Raw genomic sequence first — 19,085 nt, 5'->3', positions numbered from 1 at the left:
CAAAATCACATTTCCTCATAGATTGATTGAGGAAATAATATAATAAAATATATTATATCTATCAATTCTTCAGGTTATGTATTCGTTTTAAGAGAACATGTTACTTGCTGGATATAAATTATATGAACCGCATCTGAAATAAGAATAATATAACGAACTGTTTGCATTGCATGTACGAGTAAAATTAGAGTTAAAGCTTCTGCTTAATTTAATTTAATCGGAATCTCGTTTTTAGTGTTGATTCCCCATGTAAAATGTTTCAGATTCTACCATAATGCAATTCTTCTAACAAGCGCCAAATCACAGGAACACCTTGAGGGAATAGCTGTAGTAGAGTATTTATTCCCCAAAATAGCAGATTTAATTATGCACTTTTATGTTAATGTCGCACAAGCAAAGGATTTTCAGAAATTCTCCACTATAAATCCTTGAAAGATAGACTTGTGTGCAGAGGCAAAAAACAATGATGCAACTGTTACGTTTTTCATTTCATTAATATGATTAAGTATTTGTAGCCTCACTGCACATCTATTCCTTTTCTATGCTTTAGTGTGGGTTTGAGTTTTGTTACAGAAAGTTATTTTCAATTGGGAGGCAAGAAAGTATTTCAATTCATTGCTCTTTGTTGTATAATTTTGCTTTGCATGCTTTTATAAGCTTTCTTTTATTGTTATTTCAGTTCATCATAAAGCACGCTCTGCCATTAGTGTGGGTTTGCTCCCACACGTGGCCCTCGTTTGTATTTAGCCTCACTGCACGAACTTGGCCTGCGTTTCTTGCTGCGCAGGTTGACAAAAAGCGTCCCGTAGTATCTGCAGCAAAACCTCAGGGATCCACTGCAATTCCTGTTAAATGCCATATATTAGCTTAACTCACTCCACACACTCTAGCTAATGTATTTTCGACTATAAGACGCAAACAAAAACAAATTGGCCGTAAAATTGAATGTGCATCTTGTACAAAACTGGAAATGTGTGACCATATTTGTGCAGTAATTTATCAGGTGATACATTTTATGGATAACCATAATTCCATAGCAATGGTAGTAACGGGATCAAACAGGAAACGGCAATGGTAGGAGCACCGAATCCTTACCATCAGACCGCTAGGGACGTGGATGTTTGTTCACAGTTGCATAACATTGAATGCAACTGGAATCAAACTTATAGCATGGATATTGCTGGATCCCACCCACGAGACTACTAGGGATACAGACGATGCATGGTAAGGAATCGGGACTTATCTCATTATCACTCTATTTTAATCACAGTACCAGATATGTCTGAATCCAATTTTGTTTGACTTTTTCTCAGCTCGAACTAAGCATTGTAAGTTACAAATATTTATAATACGTGGGCCATGCACTTTTTTTTTTATATTTTACAGGATGACTGAATTCCTTACCGCAATCCTTTTTTCTTCAAGACTTTGCTAGCCAGCAATACAATACTTTATTTATCTATGACCAATTTATTGTCAAAGTATTCTCATGGCCCAGCCCAATAACAACTTCAAAAATTTGGCACTGTGACTACAGGTAGTGTGACAATGAGATAAAACCTAATGTCTTTTCATGGGTTGTTGATATCCTTAGTGGACTAGTGGATAGGACCACCCCCCGCTGCGATCTGGTTTTGATTCCCACTGCATCCAAAGTTCTGTAATTGTATGCAATATGATGTGATGGTATGCAATTGTGATCAGTGATATATTCGTACTGATCAATTAATGCATATATGCAGTGTTTGAAATAACGTCTGCCCGGACGCCCGGGGCGTGCATCTTTTACACTGGGCGTGCATCTTACACATTGATGTCTGCCCGGGTGGCCGACAACTTTTTCAAGGAAAAAAAAAATTGCTTTTATTTTATTTTTTTCAAATCAAACGTTTGCTTTATTCCGATTTCGAAATCTTCGTTCGGTTTGGAAATTTCGGAATTTCGGTTCATTATTTGCATACTCGGCAGCCAATCAGAAGCCTGCATCAAATAACTTCCTGCTTCCGGACTCTCCCGAGCCTTATAAGGCCGTGCATTTGCATATCATTTTCCAAAGTAGACGCACAGAGAACAACAAAAATGGATAAGTGCTTAGGAATCAAGCCAAAACCTCAGCCCCAGAAGAAATATTCAAGAGAAGCTAACAAAATTGATGACGCTACAAAACGTAAACATACATTAAAAGTATTGTGGAAAGAGGAGTTCACGTGGCTTGTAGCAGACGACGCAACACAAACATTGCATGAATGAAGATGAGTAAATACAGGTACATACTGATGGGAGATGGAAAACAGCGATGTCATATACATGGAATGAATATTCTAAGTAGATTTATAATACACTTAAATTTAAAGTGTTATTATGTTATACATTCTGATTATTAATCCTTAATACTTTGCAACGATGTTTTTTTTTGCGATTATTCGTCTTATTAAGTTTCAAGTTGTGAAAAATGGGACAGGCAGCTTTATGGCTGGTGTCCGATAACTTTTTGTCATGAGTTTCAGACACTGATATATAGTTTGTTTATTTTTTGGTGCAACCTTAGCCCTTACACTAGTTTTAATGTCATGTACCTTATGGCTAGCTGTGGCTTTACATATGAAAAATATATCACAAAAGATACATTTTTGGGGGTGCACCTTATAGTGTAGGAATTACGGTAGTAATTCTCATTGCTCTCATCTCTTATATTTTCTTAAATTCATATATAGAATCAGCGTCCAAGAAAAAGCAATTCTATCGCGTGACACGACGGCGCCTCAAATCAAATCTGCAGAGGAGCAAAGTCGTTAATGACCGAGTAAGGACGACTTTGGGATCGCATCTCTGGCGTAATCTTTTCTGACCTCTTTCTCCCGTCTTTTGCATCACTGCCCTATTTTAATCCCGACATCCATTCCCGCTGTATCATTTGCATACATATCCCCTACTTTGCCTACTTTTGGATTCACTCTGCCTGCCGTTCGTATTTTCCTGTCCTCCAGAATGCAAAAAGGATCGGTGGGTGTGGCTTGGCTGTCAACTGCGAAAACACCAAGCAATGTGTGCACAAAACATCATAATCAGGAGGGGCGCCGATGAACAATGATAATGGGGAAATTTGAAAAATGCCTGCGAGCCGCGCTTTGATTGATACGAGACCGCATAAAAACGAGTTTAGCGTTAATGGGACGTGCCGACTAATGAAAAAGTGATCGCCCGGCGTCGTCACGACAACGTTTATTGTGCACTTCATCGCAGGGGAGGACGGCGAACGATGAAACATTCTGCGTTGGAAATTATTCTGAGCAGATGGGCCCAAGGTTGGAGGCTGAACCAAACAAATACGTTTTATGTAGAGACCCCTCGCTACTTGCTTCTCCCCGTCCATGTTAGAATTGATTTTTTACTTGTAATGTTTGTTTTTAGAGCTCTTTACGGTTCTGCCCCTTCTTACTTATATGAGCTTTTAACTATTTCCGATCCTGGTAGAGTTTTGAGGTCCAAGGACCAACTTGTGCTGGAAGTGCTCAGGTCAAAATATAAACACTGGGTGATTGAGCCTTTTCCAGTGCTGCCACTAAGCTCTGGAACCAACTCCCCTTCGAGTTGCGTCTTATTGACCTGGGCCTCTTTAAATCCAGGCCAAAAACACACTTTAAATGTTTTTGAGATGAAGTGTTTGAGGAGTATGTTAGGAGTCACAAGATTGGGTAGATTGAGAAATGAAATTGTGAGAGACAGAACTGGAGTAGTAGTGGAACTGAGCAAGCTTGTGGATAAGAGAGTACTCGGTTGGTTTGGACACATGGAGAGGATGTATGAGGGGCGAATGTTGAAGAGGTTCTACAGAGCAGAAGTAAATAGAAGGAGACCAAGAGGGAGGCTCCAATTGACGTGGATGGATGGTGTTATGAGTGCACTGCAGGAAAGAGGTGGAATTCTAGTGAAAGATATGACCAAGGTAGATAGATAGATAGATGGATAAAAACACACTTCCTCAGGATGGCTTTTAATATTCAGTAAACCGAGGACCCTTTTATTTTATTTGATCTCATTTGATACTGTTGTACTAGTTGTTTGTATTGTCTTTTATTATTATTTTTACTTATTGCTTCTCTGTTATTACTTTAAAGAACTTTGGTACACTGGAAGGATTGTTGTAAAGAGCTATGTAAATAAAGTTCAAAGTCAACATCTCCGAAATTAAAAAAAAAATGAATTGTAACCGCTAGGTTTTAGCGGCTCATTAAATTGAAAATAATAGGAAAGTCAGAAGAGTGCAAAGCAATGGTGAACATCAACGGGTGCTCTGTGGATTATTATCGTGTCTGTGACTCAACCGAGGCGGCGTCAGGAAAGAAGGCAAGAGTAAGACTGTGGGAACAACCTTGGCTAAAAACTCTCTGAATTAAACCCGGGCCTGGTTAATCACCAACGCCAGATCCACTACCCATGAAACGGATGACCTGGAGCTTCAACTATTTGGCAACTGCTACATTCAGGTTTTGGCTCAACTCTGGTATCCCCAGTGCTAGCATGCAGCCAGACCGCTTACTCTGAAAGGAGAAGCCCTCCAATTGTAGTACTTTTTTTAAATGACAATAAGGACAATTTATTCAACTGCAGTTCTGTTTTTATTTGTCTATCTTTAGTTGTTATTTTGTTACAGCTGTATACTCTCAGTGCGTAAGAGCGTGATATGGAGGTAAGTTTGACCCTTGGGGGCTTTCATGAAGGTTTGCCGCTACTTCCCGGATTTTCACTTTTCCTGGGTGGTTGTGTTCCCAATTAACTGCAATAACTGAGGGATACCTATACTGAATTGTGATTCTGTCTTTTTTTGGGCTCCACAGTCTGTGAGCGCAGCACTCAAGCCGGAATACGACGTGCTGGTGCCACAGTGTCGACCTCTGTCACCCGGGGAAATCTTAGGCTGCACTTCCCCTCGCTTGGACCGCAACGTCAACGCTATAATGTAAGGAATCCCATTTCACATCTGCTCTGTTTTCACTTCACCTGTCAGCGGCTATATTTGCACAGTCCACGATAGCGTTCCTCCTCACACCCCCGTTATTACTGTAGAAATGCCATCCCCACGGCCTCATTACTCAAGGAATAATCATCGTGACGTCACACAAGTCGTAGCAAGCTGTGACATGCAGAAACGACTGTGCGCCAATTTTATCTTAAGGCCGCTGAGGAGCAGTCGAAGCTAAAAATAACATCACACTTCTCACTGTAACGGAGGCGGACTTGTGACTGCAACCGGCACGCATCAACTTTTAAATTCGGTTTTATAATCCCTGATTTTGAATCACCTTAACAATCACAAGGGTATGCACAGCAGGTTTCTTTTTCTTTTTACACATTTTAAAATAAATGAATGAATGAAAAGCCTTTATTGTCATCATACAAAAGTACAATGAAATTGGAGGCATTCTCCCATCAGTGTAAAACAGATTAAAAGGATGAAAAATGTTTAAAGGAATAAATATGTAGAAAACACATTATGTTTAAGGTGCAGTGTGTCGTTTGCTGTGGAATGCTCTTCCCCCTGAGATTCGATCTGCAACCTAAGTGGAAATGTTTACATCTAAGCTTAAAACACACTTCTATTCTATAGCATATCAATAACCTATATTTTATGATGACAATATCTGTGTATTATTTTGCAGCCTGGTCATCCTGGAAGGGGGATGACTTCATGTGCGGTCCCTTCTCAAGGTTCCTTCATTTTCTTCATGTTGAGGTTTTTGAGTTTTTCCTTGCCCTCATTAGGTTTTAGATCAGGGGATGGTGTCATAATAGTCTGTAGTTTACAATAGTCTTTGATTTGTGCAACATCTTTGTGTTTAAGGGCTATACAAATATACATGACTTTACTAGAATATTTTCTCCATTTAGTATTTGTTAACAATGTTCAACGGGGTTCAAAGAGCCTTTGTTTTTTGTTTTGTTTTTTCCTATCGTGCCTATCTGGTTTTATATTGTGTGCAACACATTCAGAAGCAGTTGTAGAGGGACAAGGGCAGAGTGTGGCAATGGGTTAGATTTCCTGGCTGCTGATTTCATGCTCTTCTACATTGCATACAATGTAAGGCATGCTAGCGGCTTCACCATCTCAACCAAGTCAACATGCCTAGGATCAATGGGAACCGAAACAAAGTTTTTTGTTCCAAAGTAATTGTTTTTTTTTTTGTTTTTTTAAACGCTGCTATTGGGCCAGTAAAAAAAGTTCCTGGTTGTTTTACTTGCACTTTCTTTGACTATATACCTGTGCCCTTGTTAGTATACCTCATTAGCATAGGACAAAGAAATACAAGCTAAAATAGCGTTTTGTAATTGAAGTCATGTCAAGTCATGTTTATTTGTATAGCCCTTAATCACAAGGGCTGCACAGATCAAAGACTATTGCAAACTACAGACTATTATGACACCATCCCCTCATCTAAAACCTACATGAAGGCAAATACAGTACACATTATCAACATAAAATATAAGTTATTCATATGCTATAGAGTAGAAGTGTGTTTTAAGCTAAGATTTAAACATTTCCACTGAGGTTGCAGATCGAATCAGTAAAACATATAAGTTATGGGAGAAATAGCATGTGCAGTTTATGATCAAGTGTATCGGGATTTTGAGGCTGGTGATGTGGAACGGGTGCAGATCGCACCACTCGTTTCGTGAATTTGATGTGCTGGATCACTACTTTGTTTATCCTCTATATAACATGATCTCTCACAAATTTGAATCTATTTCTATGTGTAGTTGGTACGGGGCTTCTGACTTCCTCATAGATCTGCAACATTTTGCATCCACACATAAAAGGTCACTTGCGTCTTTGGACACCTTGATGCCTTAAATATAACTGAGACCCCATTCTACTGTCTTTTGAGACAAATTTGCTTAATAGAAATAAATGATATAGCTGTGTAATCAGGAATAGCGACTAAAGGGTAACTCGCTGTTGCTCCATTTGCTCCTCCTGTGATACATGGATATCTTAACTATGGTGGGCGTGGCTTAGCGCTCTATCAAGTCCAATAACAATTATCAGTTAAACAGAGGACAGAGTGTGGGTGAGAAACTAGGGTGTTGTGGTTTTCAGGTGTCTTGCCAAATCCGGCATAGTGCGCATGGATCTTTGCTTCGCCACATTTGTTTGCTTCATATGCAAAGTAAATGTCACCCACTTTTTCAAAATGCTTGCACCGATGAATTGCCTCAGTTACACATGTCATGTCTTTGCAATATGGCAACATCTCCCTCAATGAAGGTATTGGTTCCCCAATGGTATATCTACTCCTTCCCCAGATGAAAGAACTGCATCATTTGATGAAAGGGGTGCATCATTTGCTCTTTGTCAGTCCATGTGATTTGAAAGCCTCCCGGAGCATGAGATTATTACCGGCGGGACAAGGCCAAGCTTTGGCTCGATATGCATAAGCCCGGACCCCCGGGGAAGAGCTCCAAAGGTGTGTGGCGGAGCGCGAGTGCGCCTTCACTCGCCCACGTGCCTTTGGGCTATGACGGGCAAAGAAAGTGAAAGGGTTAGGGTGCATCACCTTCTAATCCAATGTGCGGTGGCTTTGATGTGCGATGAGAGGGAGAATCGATTGGCTTGTCTGAGATTCCGTACGCTCGGCTGTCTGAGCTTTCCCACTGTCGGCCTTTCTTTCCACTCGCACCTGCAGAGCCAATAAAATAAACGCTGACAGCACATCTTTCAAGGGCTGTATAATTGCTTTAGTGACTAAAGTGTTCAGAGTTTCTATTAAGCTATTTGGGTGATATTTGGAAAAATGTGCTTGCGTTATCATTTTCAAAATGATCAGGCACCAAAAATAATCACACCTGTAAACTTATACCATATGTTATACAAAGTTTTGCGAAAATATTTCAATACATATATTAATACAATTTTCATGTAAAGGTACTCTGTAATATTTGACCATTAGATGTGGCAGTTTTGTGTAGTGCAACCAGAAACGAGGATTATAAAGCACAAGGAAGAACACAAACTATTGGGACTTCAATTTCCCGATTCCACAATTTTAATTCTCTTTTAATTTTTTGCCAAGCCTTTCACAAGGTTTTTGGTTTTTTGGGGTTACCTGTAGCAGACAGATGACCATGTCAACTCTCTAGGAGACCCTCATGCAAAAATGCACTTTTAAATCGTGGTTCATGTATTTTTTCTTTTTACTCATATCATTTTTTTAATGAAATACGTTTTTTATTTAATTTTATTACTAAAAAATACACATTTTCCCTTTTAACACACGGTAATTGGCCTACCTAAAGTGAAACTCATACAGTGAACGCTTGTTTGTCACAGTGGTTAGGTTCCAAAAACAACCTGTGATAGGCAAAATCTGTGAAGTAGAAATATTCATGTTTCTATTATTCTACATTAAATCAAAAGAACCCAATTTTAAAATTAGAATGGTCTTTATTTCCATTGATAACAGATTTTTTACAATGAGACTAAGACGTGGCACTCCAGGATAAACATATAATAAAACACTTAAAATAAAAATTAGAAAAAAGGATGTTAGGATAAATAGGCAAAACAATATGGCCTAAGTTGTAAGCGTATAAGAACAATAGTGCAAGATTATTGCAATGAAATTTATAGCAACATCCTAATAGTCGAGAAATACAATTTGAAATACTTGTTTTTCTATCAAGATATATATATTTTCACTGTATCGTGTGCTTGTTTAGGGTAGGAAACTGTCTATAAGCCTGTTTGTTATTACAGCCCCAATTATTTGTATACAAGATTAAAATGCTGTCTAATGCACCTATAAACATGTTTTTTTTCATCTTTACTCATCCTACTCTCTAAAGCAGTGATTTTCAACTACTGTACAGCGACACACTAGTGTGCCATGAGAAATTACCCAATGTCACTTTTTAACATTTAAAATTTTATTAAACATTTATGAATCATTTTCTGCAAATATTGTCTAGTGTCTGTGCTGTAAAAACTGGGGGTATTATAAATTATATTGTAATTGAACATACTGTACAGTTTCATTTTCGGTTAATGGTGTGCCGCAAAATTTTGTAAAAAATGTAAAAAACACGCCCTGGCTCGAAAAAGGTTAAATGACACTGTTCTAAGAGACTGTTTACCCAATCAGAATGCACAACACAATGCATCCTAAAAATCTGTGACGCGGCAACACTGTGAAAGGTGAACAGCGTTATAGCGAGGGATCACTGTATTTTATTAAATCACATTTGTCTTTAGCCATTGTTTATGAAATCTTGAAAATCATTTGTTAATTTCCTCAATAACTCCTCGCGCTGAATTTGGGTATAGGGGTAAAAAGTCATGAGTTGAAGAGGACAACTAGTAGCTTCTTGCAAATCTGGGTTGACTACAAAGGCGTAATCAAGTATTTGAAATGGCAAACATTGTGTCAAGCACCTTCCAGAATATTTGCCATTAATAATGTAACCAAAACAAGGATCTTCAAAATGCCCGCTTGCTACGTGGGGCAAGGGAATCAGTCTTCAACACCCTCTTTTTCTTTTTTTTCTGTGTTACCTTAACCTATTGACAGTTGATAGTTTACAGGTCTAAATAATCCGCAACGAAAAACAATCCTATGCAACTCTTTGTTCAATGCGCCGTAGAATTCCATTCGACCCAGACACGTAGGTTAACTTCATTAACATTGTGAAACAAAAATGTCTCTTCCCATGCCTCTGTTTGCGTAATAAATGCATTTTAAAGCGTTCCCGTCAATTGATTCTTCATTATTTTACAAGCCACTCTTTACAGTGCGCTGTATAATAAATGTATAATTGATAAATTCACATACGGCTCAGCAACTTCTACGCCGCCTTTGCTAATACCCTGGCTGCTAATAGAGCAATATGCATATGCGAACGCAAAGATGGGATTGTTGCATAATGTAACGGTGAATAATGTTATACCAAGAGCACACTTAATAAGAATAATCCATTATTGATGGGGGGGGCTATGATCGACGGGCGAGAAGGAGTTTAGCAAAGGTAGCCTCTTAAAGCAGGCAAGAATCGAGGACAAGTGTCACTGGAGTGCAGCTGGGTTACCGTTCACCGTATAATCTCACGGGGGCCTTGAATGTTTTCAAGCAGAGAGAAGCGTCAGAACTGAGTTGGATTCTATTTTGCAATCAATAGTCTTTGTGATGCAACGCATCCACAGAAAGCTTTTAATGTTTGCTTTCAACACACATTCGCACGCACCTACATTTGAAACTCTATCAAATATTACATGTAGACTCCGCAGAAGACCATCAACAGCTCTTTACCGACAGCTACGTACATCAAGTAATTATTCATCTTAATTGCAAGTCCTACTGCAAATGTACACATTGTGCAGTAATGAAAGGAGTTGTTGACACTCAACTATATCTTCCAATGGAGGTATCTGCCACACTAAACTGTGGAAATTTGAAGGCCTGCCTCACTGAGATAAACAGATGGATGTCACTTAAATTCTTGGGCCTTAACTCTGAAAAGACCAAAATGCTAGTTATTGGTCCATCAATATGCCGTGACTTGTTCTCAAAAACGGCTCTGAACATTGACGAATGTAATATCAACCAGAGTGACTCGGTCAAAAATGTAGGTGTCATATTTGACCCCGATCTGTCCTTACAAATACACGTTAAGTATATTACTAGAACAGCTTTTTTCCATCTTCGTAACATTGCTAAAATTCGCCCTATGCTGTTTCAGTCGGATGCGGAGATTATAATTCACGCGTTTGTTACTTCCCGTCTCGATGACTGTAATGCACTACTCTCCGGTCTCCTGAAGTCCAAAACCAAGAGCCTTCAGCTGGTACAAAATGCTGCAGCGAGGCTTTTAACTCAGACATGACCCCGATTTTAGCTAACCTGCGTTGGCTCCCTGTTAGCTTAAAATGGGATTTTAAGGTTCTGTTGGTAGTATACAAAATCATGCATGGACTTGCTCCCTCATAACTCTCAGATTTAATGCCCCTCTCTGTTCCGGTGTTGAGCCTTCGCTCTGAAAATGCTGGTCTACTAGTGATCCCAAGATCCAAGAAGAAATCCACAGGTGGGAGAGCATTCTCCATTCAGGGCCCAGTGCTGTGGAATGCTCTTCCCCCTGAGATTCGATCAGCAAGCTCAGTGGAAATGTTTAAATCTAAGCTTAAAACACAATTCTATTCTATAGCATATGGATAACCTATTTTTTATGTTGACAATATCAGGGTATGGTGTCATAACAGTCTATAGTTTTCGATAGTCTTTGATCTGTGCAGCCCTTTGAGACTCTTTGTCATTAAGGGCTATACAAATAAACATGATTTGACTTGACGTTAGACCCCCGCCCTCTTAAAAGTACAAATGTTATCAATATGTACCTTGGAACCTTGATCAAAGCCCAAAACATAGCCTTTTTCCCAAGCATTGCTACTCTTTAGTCCGAGTTTAATTGAACTCCATTCTATGATCCCCATCGGCATCGTTCATCTGGTAGGAATGTGAACACAGTAGTTGTGTCAATATCGAGCCAATCTCAAGGCAGGAATATTATCCTTCAGGGCATAATCTTCTTTACAGAAAAGACCATTATTTTAGCAATTGCTTCCTTGGTGTTCTCAAGCCCAGAAGATTGTAGCGATGCCAGACTGTGTCTGTAATATTTAGTGCTGGTCTTAAAATAGCGTGATTTTTGTACATAATAACTGCAATGACAAATAAATGGGCTTCGCCAGTTGCAAGTTATTGGAGTGATAACCGCCACTGTACTGCTTCACCAGCCAAAACTTTTTATTTATTGAGTCCATTTGAGCTGTAAAGAAACCCAGGTTTTCCCTTTGTACGGTTTTATTTGCTCCTGTGTACATCTCCTGTCTACATAATGGTATTCATCCGATTCCAAAAAGCCAATTAGCACAGGTAACATTAATCTCAAAGTACATAAATAGCACAAAACTACTCCTACAATGCACACTTTGACTTTAAATTGAGTCCATTTGTTTAGAAAGTCTAACTTTTCTGTTCGCCTTCATCCTTTTCTGCCCGTACCTTGAACACAGGTGATCAAAACACGCTTAAGTAAAATTAAATATGCTAGTAAAGTACTCTTAACACTTTTAATTTCCTTTCTGTGTTTTCAAAATTTTGGATTACACTTTTTTAGTGACTGATGTTTAAGTTTGCCAATATAGCAAGAATATCATAGTACAATTTGTTTTCAATTAAAATCTGGATCACGATTCTTTTTTCAGAGTATTTTTCCTTTTACTATTTGTTATTGCAACATCCATTGCAGCCTGGTCATCCTGGAAGGGGGATTACCCCGTGTGCGGTCCCTTCTCAAGGTTTCTTCATTTTCCTCATGTTGAGGTTTTTGAGTTTTTCCTTGCCCCTGTGTAGGTTTTAGATCAGGGGATGGTGTCATAATAGTCTGCGTTTAGCATTAATCCGTGGTCTGTGCAGCCCTTTGAGACTCCTTGTGATTAAGGGCGTCACAAATAAACTTAACTTGACTCATGTTGTGGTTTTTGAGTTTTTCCTTGCCCTCATGTCGGTTTTAGCTCAGGAGATGGTGTCATAATAGTCTGTGGTTTGCAATAATCGGTGGTCTGTGCAGCCCTTTGAAACTCTTTGTGATTAAGGGCTATAGAAATAAACATGACTTGACATTTTAAAACTGTTTCCTTTCATGTTCAACTAAAATGATGTTTTAAGATAACAAAACGTTGACGAAAACGATTTGATTTGGAACTTTTTTTTATAAAATGTGCATGATGTTTAACAAAAAAACCCTAAATTAAATTAAATCACACTACTTCTACCCCATATATTGGTACCTTAGCACACACTGACTTCAATCAACCAGCAAGGCTCCTTTCATAAGCTTACCCCATCCCTGAGGGTAAAACTTGTCACATTTGATGACTATGATAATATCACTCATACATTGTATTTATAGCCGCTTTCTTGTATCCATTTAGTCAATTTGTTTTAGCATAGGATATTTTATTCTCTTTATATAATTTTCTTCCTCAGTGACAGACACATTAAAGGAGCCATAAATGGACTTCCAGTCCTTGTTAGCCGAGTGTGCGTATGCTCGCGCTCTTCATACAGAGCTGATCCGTCAGGGCTAAATTCAATTTTAAGATACATAAGATAAAAATCACAATGAAACCCCAAAGAGTAACTAAATGAATGACCACAACACTGTTTGCTCTAAGGAATGTAACTCATTAAAAACAGGGGGTCAAACAATGTTTGATTTTTTTTGTAGAAGTCGTTAAAGTCCTTAATCTAATATTGTCAACCGTCCTCTGCTATCTGAAGTATACTAAAAATGACTATGTAATAAAGATAATTTGACAGACACCCTTGCGCTTCGAGCAGGGAATAGATAGTGTATTTTGCGCTTAAGACAAGTTGCAGGATGCTAGGGCACCTAAAACTAGCATAGTCTTTTTCAATAATATAGCCACATTTTTGCAGTAACCCAAACAAATAATGAGCCATATACTCCTTTGCTTTTCTCCCTCATGATGTATTTTTCGCCTTGTAGAATTTAAACTCTCCAATTTATGATCCGGAAAGGGTTTTATTGTTTGTTCTGAACTACAGAGCACACCCAGTTAGAATCCGCATGCTCAATTGTAAGAGCAAAACTTAATTTTTTCTTTGCAGAAGCCGCACCGGATTTTGAGGCAAGGGAACAATATTGATTCACGTCAATTTCTTTCATTTTAGATAGATAGATAGATACTTTATCCATCCCCGTAGGGAAATTCACACTTCCAGCAGTATCCTTGTGTAGAAAAATTTAATAATAAAATAAAAGACATAGAATACAAAAATACCCAATATAACGTGTTGATATATAGTTTTTAATTGTGGTAGAGAAAATACACACTGTAATAAAAATAGGGTAATGTGCAAATGTGGGGGTGTGGTTTAATGTGGGCTTTTACTCAACCTCATGGCATGAGGAAGAAATGATCTCCTCAGTCTGTCCGTGGAACAAGACTGTGACAGCAGTCTGTCGCTGAAGCTGCTCTCCTGTTTGGAGATGTGCTGTGTAGTGGATGTCCTGAATTGTCCATGATTGACTGCAGCTTGTTCAGTGCCCGTCTCTCAGCCACAGTTTTCAGGCTGTCCAGCTCTGTGCCCACAATAGAGCCCGCCTTCCTCACCAGTTTATTAAGACGAGAGGCGTTGATGCCGTTGGCTAAACAGCGTCAACAGCACGGCGGTTTTCAGACCATGCAACTATTTAAGATGGTGAATACAAATACAAGCACATATTTACTACTTTCCTGAAAGAAAACAAAAATGAGGGCTGTGTCGCATGAAATGTGAGTCTTATAGTTCTAAAACACGTCCAAGGGCAACCCTACTGTAGAGAACAGCGCCAGATTGCAACACAGACGTGTCTTTTTGTGATGTTGCCACGGTGAAAACAACAATAGATAGATAGATAGATAGATAGATAGATACTTTATTCATCCCCGCAGGGAAATTCACATTTCCAGCAGCATCCCTTCGCTACATAAAATACACACTGCAATAAAAGTATGGTAATATGCAATGTAGGGGGTGTGGTTTAGTGTGGGCCTTTACTCCGCCGGGTGGAGTTAAAGAGCCTCATGGCATGAGGAAGAAAAGATCTCTTCAGTCTCTACGTGGTACAAGACAGTGACAGCAGTCTGTCGCTGAAGCTGCTCTTCTGTCTGGATATACTGCTGTGTAGTGGATGTGATGAATTGTCCATGATTGACCGCAGTTTTTTCAGTGCCCGTCTCTCAGCTACTGTTGTCAGGCTGTCGAGCTCTGTGCCCACAACAGAGCTTGCTTTCCTCGCCAGTTTATTGAGACGAGAGGCATTCTTCTTCATTATGCTGCCTCCCCAACACGCTGCCGCATAGAAGAGGGCGTTTGCCACAACTGTCTCATAGAATATTTTCAGGAGCTTTTTGCAGATGATGGAGGCCAGCCTTCTGAGGAAGTAAAGTCGGCTTTGACCTTTCTTTTTTGACCAAATGCATTAACTTGTTATCCATCTTTGAGGTTTAAAGGAAACTTCAGATCTACAGATGATTCGGAAAAATAAGTTGAAGCGTTTTTGATTTGTAAATGTTTAATAAAGTACCGTCAAACCTCTGGTTTTGCTCCTGTTATTTATTCCATGCGTTATGTTGGCAAAAACATGGGCTTCTTTCTCTCAAAGGGCGCTATAACTGTTTCCTTACATTATCACTTTATTTTGTATTTGGAGCGCAAAAAAGAGCAGCTCGCCATTTTCCTCGGTGCCTCCATTATGAATGAGTGAAACTGAACTTAAAATTTCAGTGCCAAAGCCCCTTGTGTTCAGAATAAGAGTTGTCAAGCGCATCCTGGCTGGTTAACACCAACACCTGCCAACACAGCTCTGTTGAAAAGCTGCATAAAGCAATTTTGAGCGCATCCACTCTGCGGCACGCACGACTCAGGGAGCCGCCACCTCGGGCGATGTCTCGGCTCCGGGGCGTGGATGTGTTCAATCTTTGCCCTGACCCTGTTGCACTGCGAAATTCCACACCCAGGAACTCACAAATGCTTCTGCAGTACACTCTTTTGGAATGTAAAATGACATCCCATGGAGCGGGTAGAGTAGACTAGACGCTTTTTCCTGAGAACTCAGCGTGAGATAAAAAAGAGCTTGGTTTACAGAGATTACCCTTCCTCCCGCCTTCATGGAATTAGCATTTTCTCTGTGCTCTGTATTTGTTGTTTACGCTACATATTTTTATTGCTATACGCTGTGTGAAGCACTGCCTGTCCTCTCTGGAGAGAACCGCAAAGTATAAATAGATATGCCTAGCCTTGTGTTTTCAGGCACCTACAAGTCTCAGTGTTCTTTCTGTTGGTATACACCACCCACGCTCGGAGGCTTCCGAATCCCCAGTAGAAGGCCAAGGGTTAATTGAAAGGGCTTGCATTCTCTGTAAACAGCATGCTCCGATCGTTGGGGGTCATGTTCCGCGGACGACATAGCCGGGGCTGATCCTCCTCTTCAGCCCTGGAGCCCAGAGGCCTGCTGGGTTCTTCTTTTGCAAAGTGGCTGGCAAAGAAGGATTTAAATTAATTTGCATTTTTAAAAGTAGTTTTCTTCTGAGTCCCTGTCCTAACTTGACCTAAATGGGATCTTGTCTGGGTTTTCTTTTCCAGCTATTTGGGAGACGGAAGATTTCATCTGGAGTCTATCATGATTGCAAATCCGGATATCCCTGCCTACAGGTATGCTTCTTGATAACTATTAATGAAATAGTGATCGTATTTTCCGGATTATAAACCCCGCCACCCCTAACAATATATGTATGGAATTTGAACTACAGTAAGAGCTAAGGTTGCATAAAAACATACATAAATACATTTGTATGAAACTTACTTATTTCTTAGAACATAAATTAATATTATGACCTTCCTCACCAGTTTATTAAGACGAGAGGCGTTGATGCCGTTGGCTAAAAAGCGTCAACAGCATGGCGGTTTTCAGACCATGCAACTATTCAAGATGGTGAATACAAAGACGAGCACATATTTACTACTCTCCTGAAAGAAAACACAAATGAGGGCTGTGTCGCATGAAACGTGAGTCTTATATACAGACGTGTCTTTTTGTGATGTTGCCATTGGTGACAACAACAGGATTTGAGGATTAAAGGAAACTTTAGTCACCTGAGATTTACAGATTATTTGGAAAAACAAGTGAAGAGATTTTGATCTGTAAATGTTTAATTAAGTACTGTCAAACCTCTGGTTTTGCCCCCATTATTTATTCTATGCAACATGTTGGCAAAAACATGGACTTCTTTCTCTCAAAGGGCGCTATAACTGTTTCCTTTTGTTACCACTTTATTTTGTATTTGGAGCACAAAAAAGAGCAGCTCGCCATTTTCCTCGGTGCCTCCATTATGAATGAGTGAAACTGAACTTAAACTTTCAGTGCCAAAGCTCCGCCACTCCTAACAATAAAAGTATGGAATTTGAACTACAGTAAGAGCTAAGGTTGCATAAAAACGTACATAAATACATTTGTATTAAACTTACTTATTTCTTAGAACATAAATTAACATTATGACCTGGTTTCACCACTAAAATTCATTTTAACAACAACATGTTAACCCCAAGAGAGCACCTAAAAACAACTTTTTTTTTCTCAAAGGCAGAACAGTTACCATATGCAGTATCATTTAACAACAATTCATACAAGAGTACATAGTGTTTCTGCTTTCAGATTGCAGTTTTCGGTTGTATATTTCACTATTTGCAGAATATGATTCTATATTTGTTGCTATTTTTTGTTCAGCTCTTCTCAGTTTTTATAATTTACTGATGTTGTGCAGAAAATGGAAAATGTGGTAATTGAATATAGGCATGGCATACTTGTCAGGACTAGAACGGAGAAAGGAACCACGTACGTGCGTTTCTCTTAGTTTTATTGGGAAGAAGGGAAAGGATAGTACACATGATCCGTAGATCGCGGGGAGCAGGTTGCTCAGACGCGGAAGTGGGATTACCGTGGCGAGCGATGGCGGTGTTGAGAGCGGAAAAAACAGGTTAGTAGCCGGGATGGGGGAGCAAAAATCGTGGTCGAGATCAGAAAAAGGGTCGAGCCGGGAAACAGACGGAAATCAAAACAGGAGAGAGTCAGAGTCGAAAAGCTGGCCTAGCGTAAGCTGAGGTTCGCAGACGGACTGACAACCGGTGACAGGAAGACGGGGGTAAAAAAAGTGACGGGTAGCTAATCAGCATCCGAGGCAGTTGGCGCCAAAGTAGCAGGCTCAGGTGCCTCGCATCAGTTATTACGACAATACAACCCTATTAAAAATATATTTTGATGTTTTAAAAATGCAAATCCTATATTTCTGTGTCCATTATTTTTCACTAAATACAGAAACATCGCATGGTGTTAGTGCGGCTTTGGATTTAGAAAAAAAAACATGGAATTGCATATTCTTCATTTATCAGTCAGGATTTCCCCAAGAAAACTTGGTAAGCCTGGTCAAGGGCAGGACAAGCATTAAGCATTCCTTTGACCAGGGAAAATAATGGTCAACAAAAGGCGGGCCACAATTCATCATGTTATAATAGCTCCCGATGATTTATTTTTCTATGAAACTCTCAATGGGATTATCCAGGTCGATTGAAGGAATTTCACATCGTCGTCAGACGTTACTATTCATCATTAGTGCGAGGACAACAATGGCCAGGATTATTAAACATTCAGGGAAAGCATTTTGCTGCATTTTACGGTGCACAGGTCGCATATACTCAAGAGTGACTTTTACATGAAAAATGTATGTAATTTCATACACATTTTGTGTGTCTTGTTGCATTATACTTGGAACCGGCTGCAAATTAGAGTCATTTTCTTTTATGCTACAAAAAAGAGTCATATTCTTTAACAACGAAAGCTAGCGTTTTCTCTGCGCTGAACGATGGCATAGTCTTTTTTTTTGTATTATTATGTAGCCAGATTGTCAAATAGCCTGTATACAGGTGATTTTTTTGACGTACAGCTTCAAATGTCAAGTCAAGTCATGTTTCTTTGTATGGCCCTTAAGAAGTTGAGTGACATCCATTCTTTTCTCTCAGTGAGGCAGGCCTCCAAATTTCCACAGTTTAGTGTGTCAGATTCCTCCATCGGAAGATATAGTTGAGTGTCATCCGCATAGCAATGGAAACTGATATTATACTTGCGAATAATATCACCTAATGGAAGCATGTAAATGCTGAAAAGAAGGGGGCCAAGTATTGAACCTTGCGGAACACCACAGGTAACATGCCATATTGGGTATTTTTCTGTTCTATATCTTTTATTCTTTAACACAAGGATACTGCTGGAAGTGTGAATTTCCCTACGGGGATGAATAAAGTATCTATCTATCTATCTAGCTAGCTATCTAAAGGTCTCAGATGTCCTTTCACCATATTTAACACAGTGCGTCTGAGAGGTAGGATCTGAACTATAGGAGGACGGTTCCTGAGAGACCAATCCATTTTTACAACCGTTCTAGTAAGATATTATGGTCCACAGTGTCAAAGGCA

At 39.4% G+C, this 19,085-nt stretch overlaps 1 protein-coding gene across 1 annotated transcript in view; it reads left to right on the top strand.

Moving 5' to 3' along the window:
- Positions 1–19,085, top strand: part of dph1 (diphthamide biosynthesis 1) — a 398,493-nt gene that overhangs the window by 348,184 nt on the left and 31,224 nt on the right. Inside the window, exons 7-8 of the mRNA XM_088345579.1 lie at positions 4,839–4,960; positions 16,203–16,271. Coding sequence (XP_088201705.1) covers positions 4,839–4,960; positions 16,203–16,271 — 191 coding nt within the window. The remainder of the gene's footprint in view (positions 1–4,838; positions 4,961–16,202; positions 16,272–19,085) is intronic.

This window comes from Urocampus carinirostris, chromosome 10 (genome assembly GCF_059441175.1).
Source record: "Urocampus carinirostris isolate Australia breed hairy pipefish chromosome 10, RoL_Ucar_1.0, whole genome shotgun sequence".
Lineage (NCBI taxonomy): Eukaryota > Metazoa > Chordata > Actinopteri > Syngnathiformes > Syngnathidae > Urocampus > Urocampus carinirostris.
The sequence above is the reverse complement of the archived record's forward strand: the minus strand, read 5'-3'. Positions and strand labels throughout refer to the sequence as shown.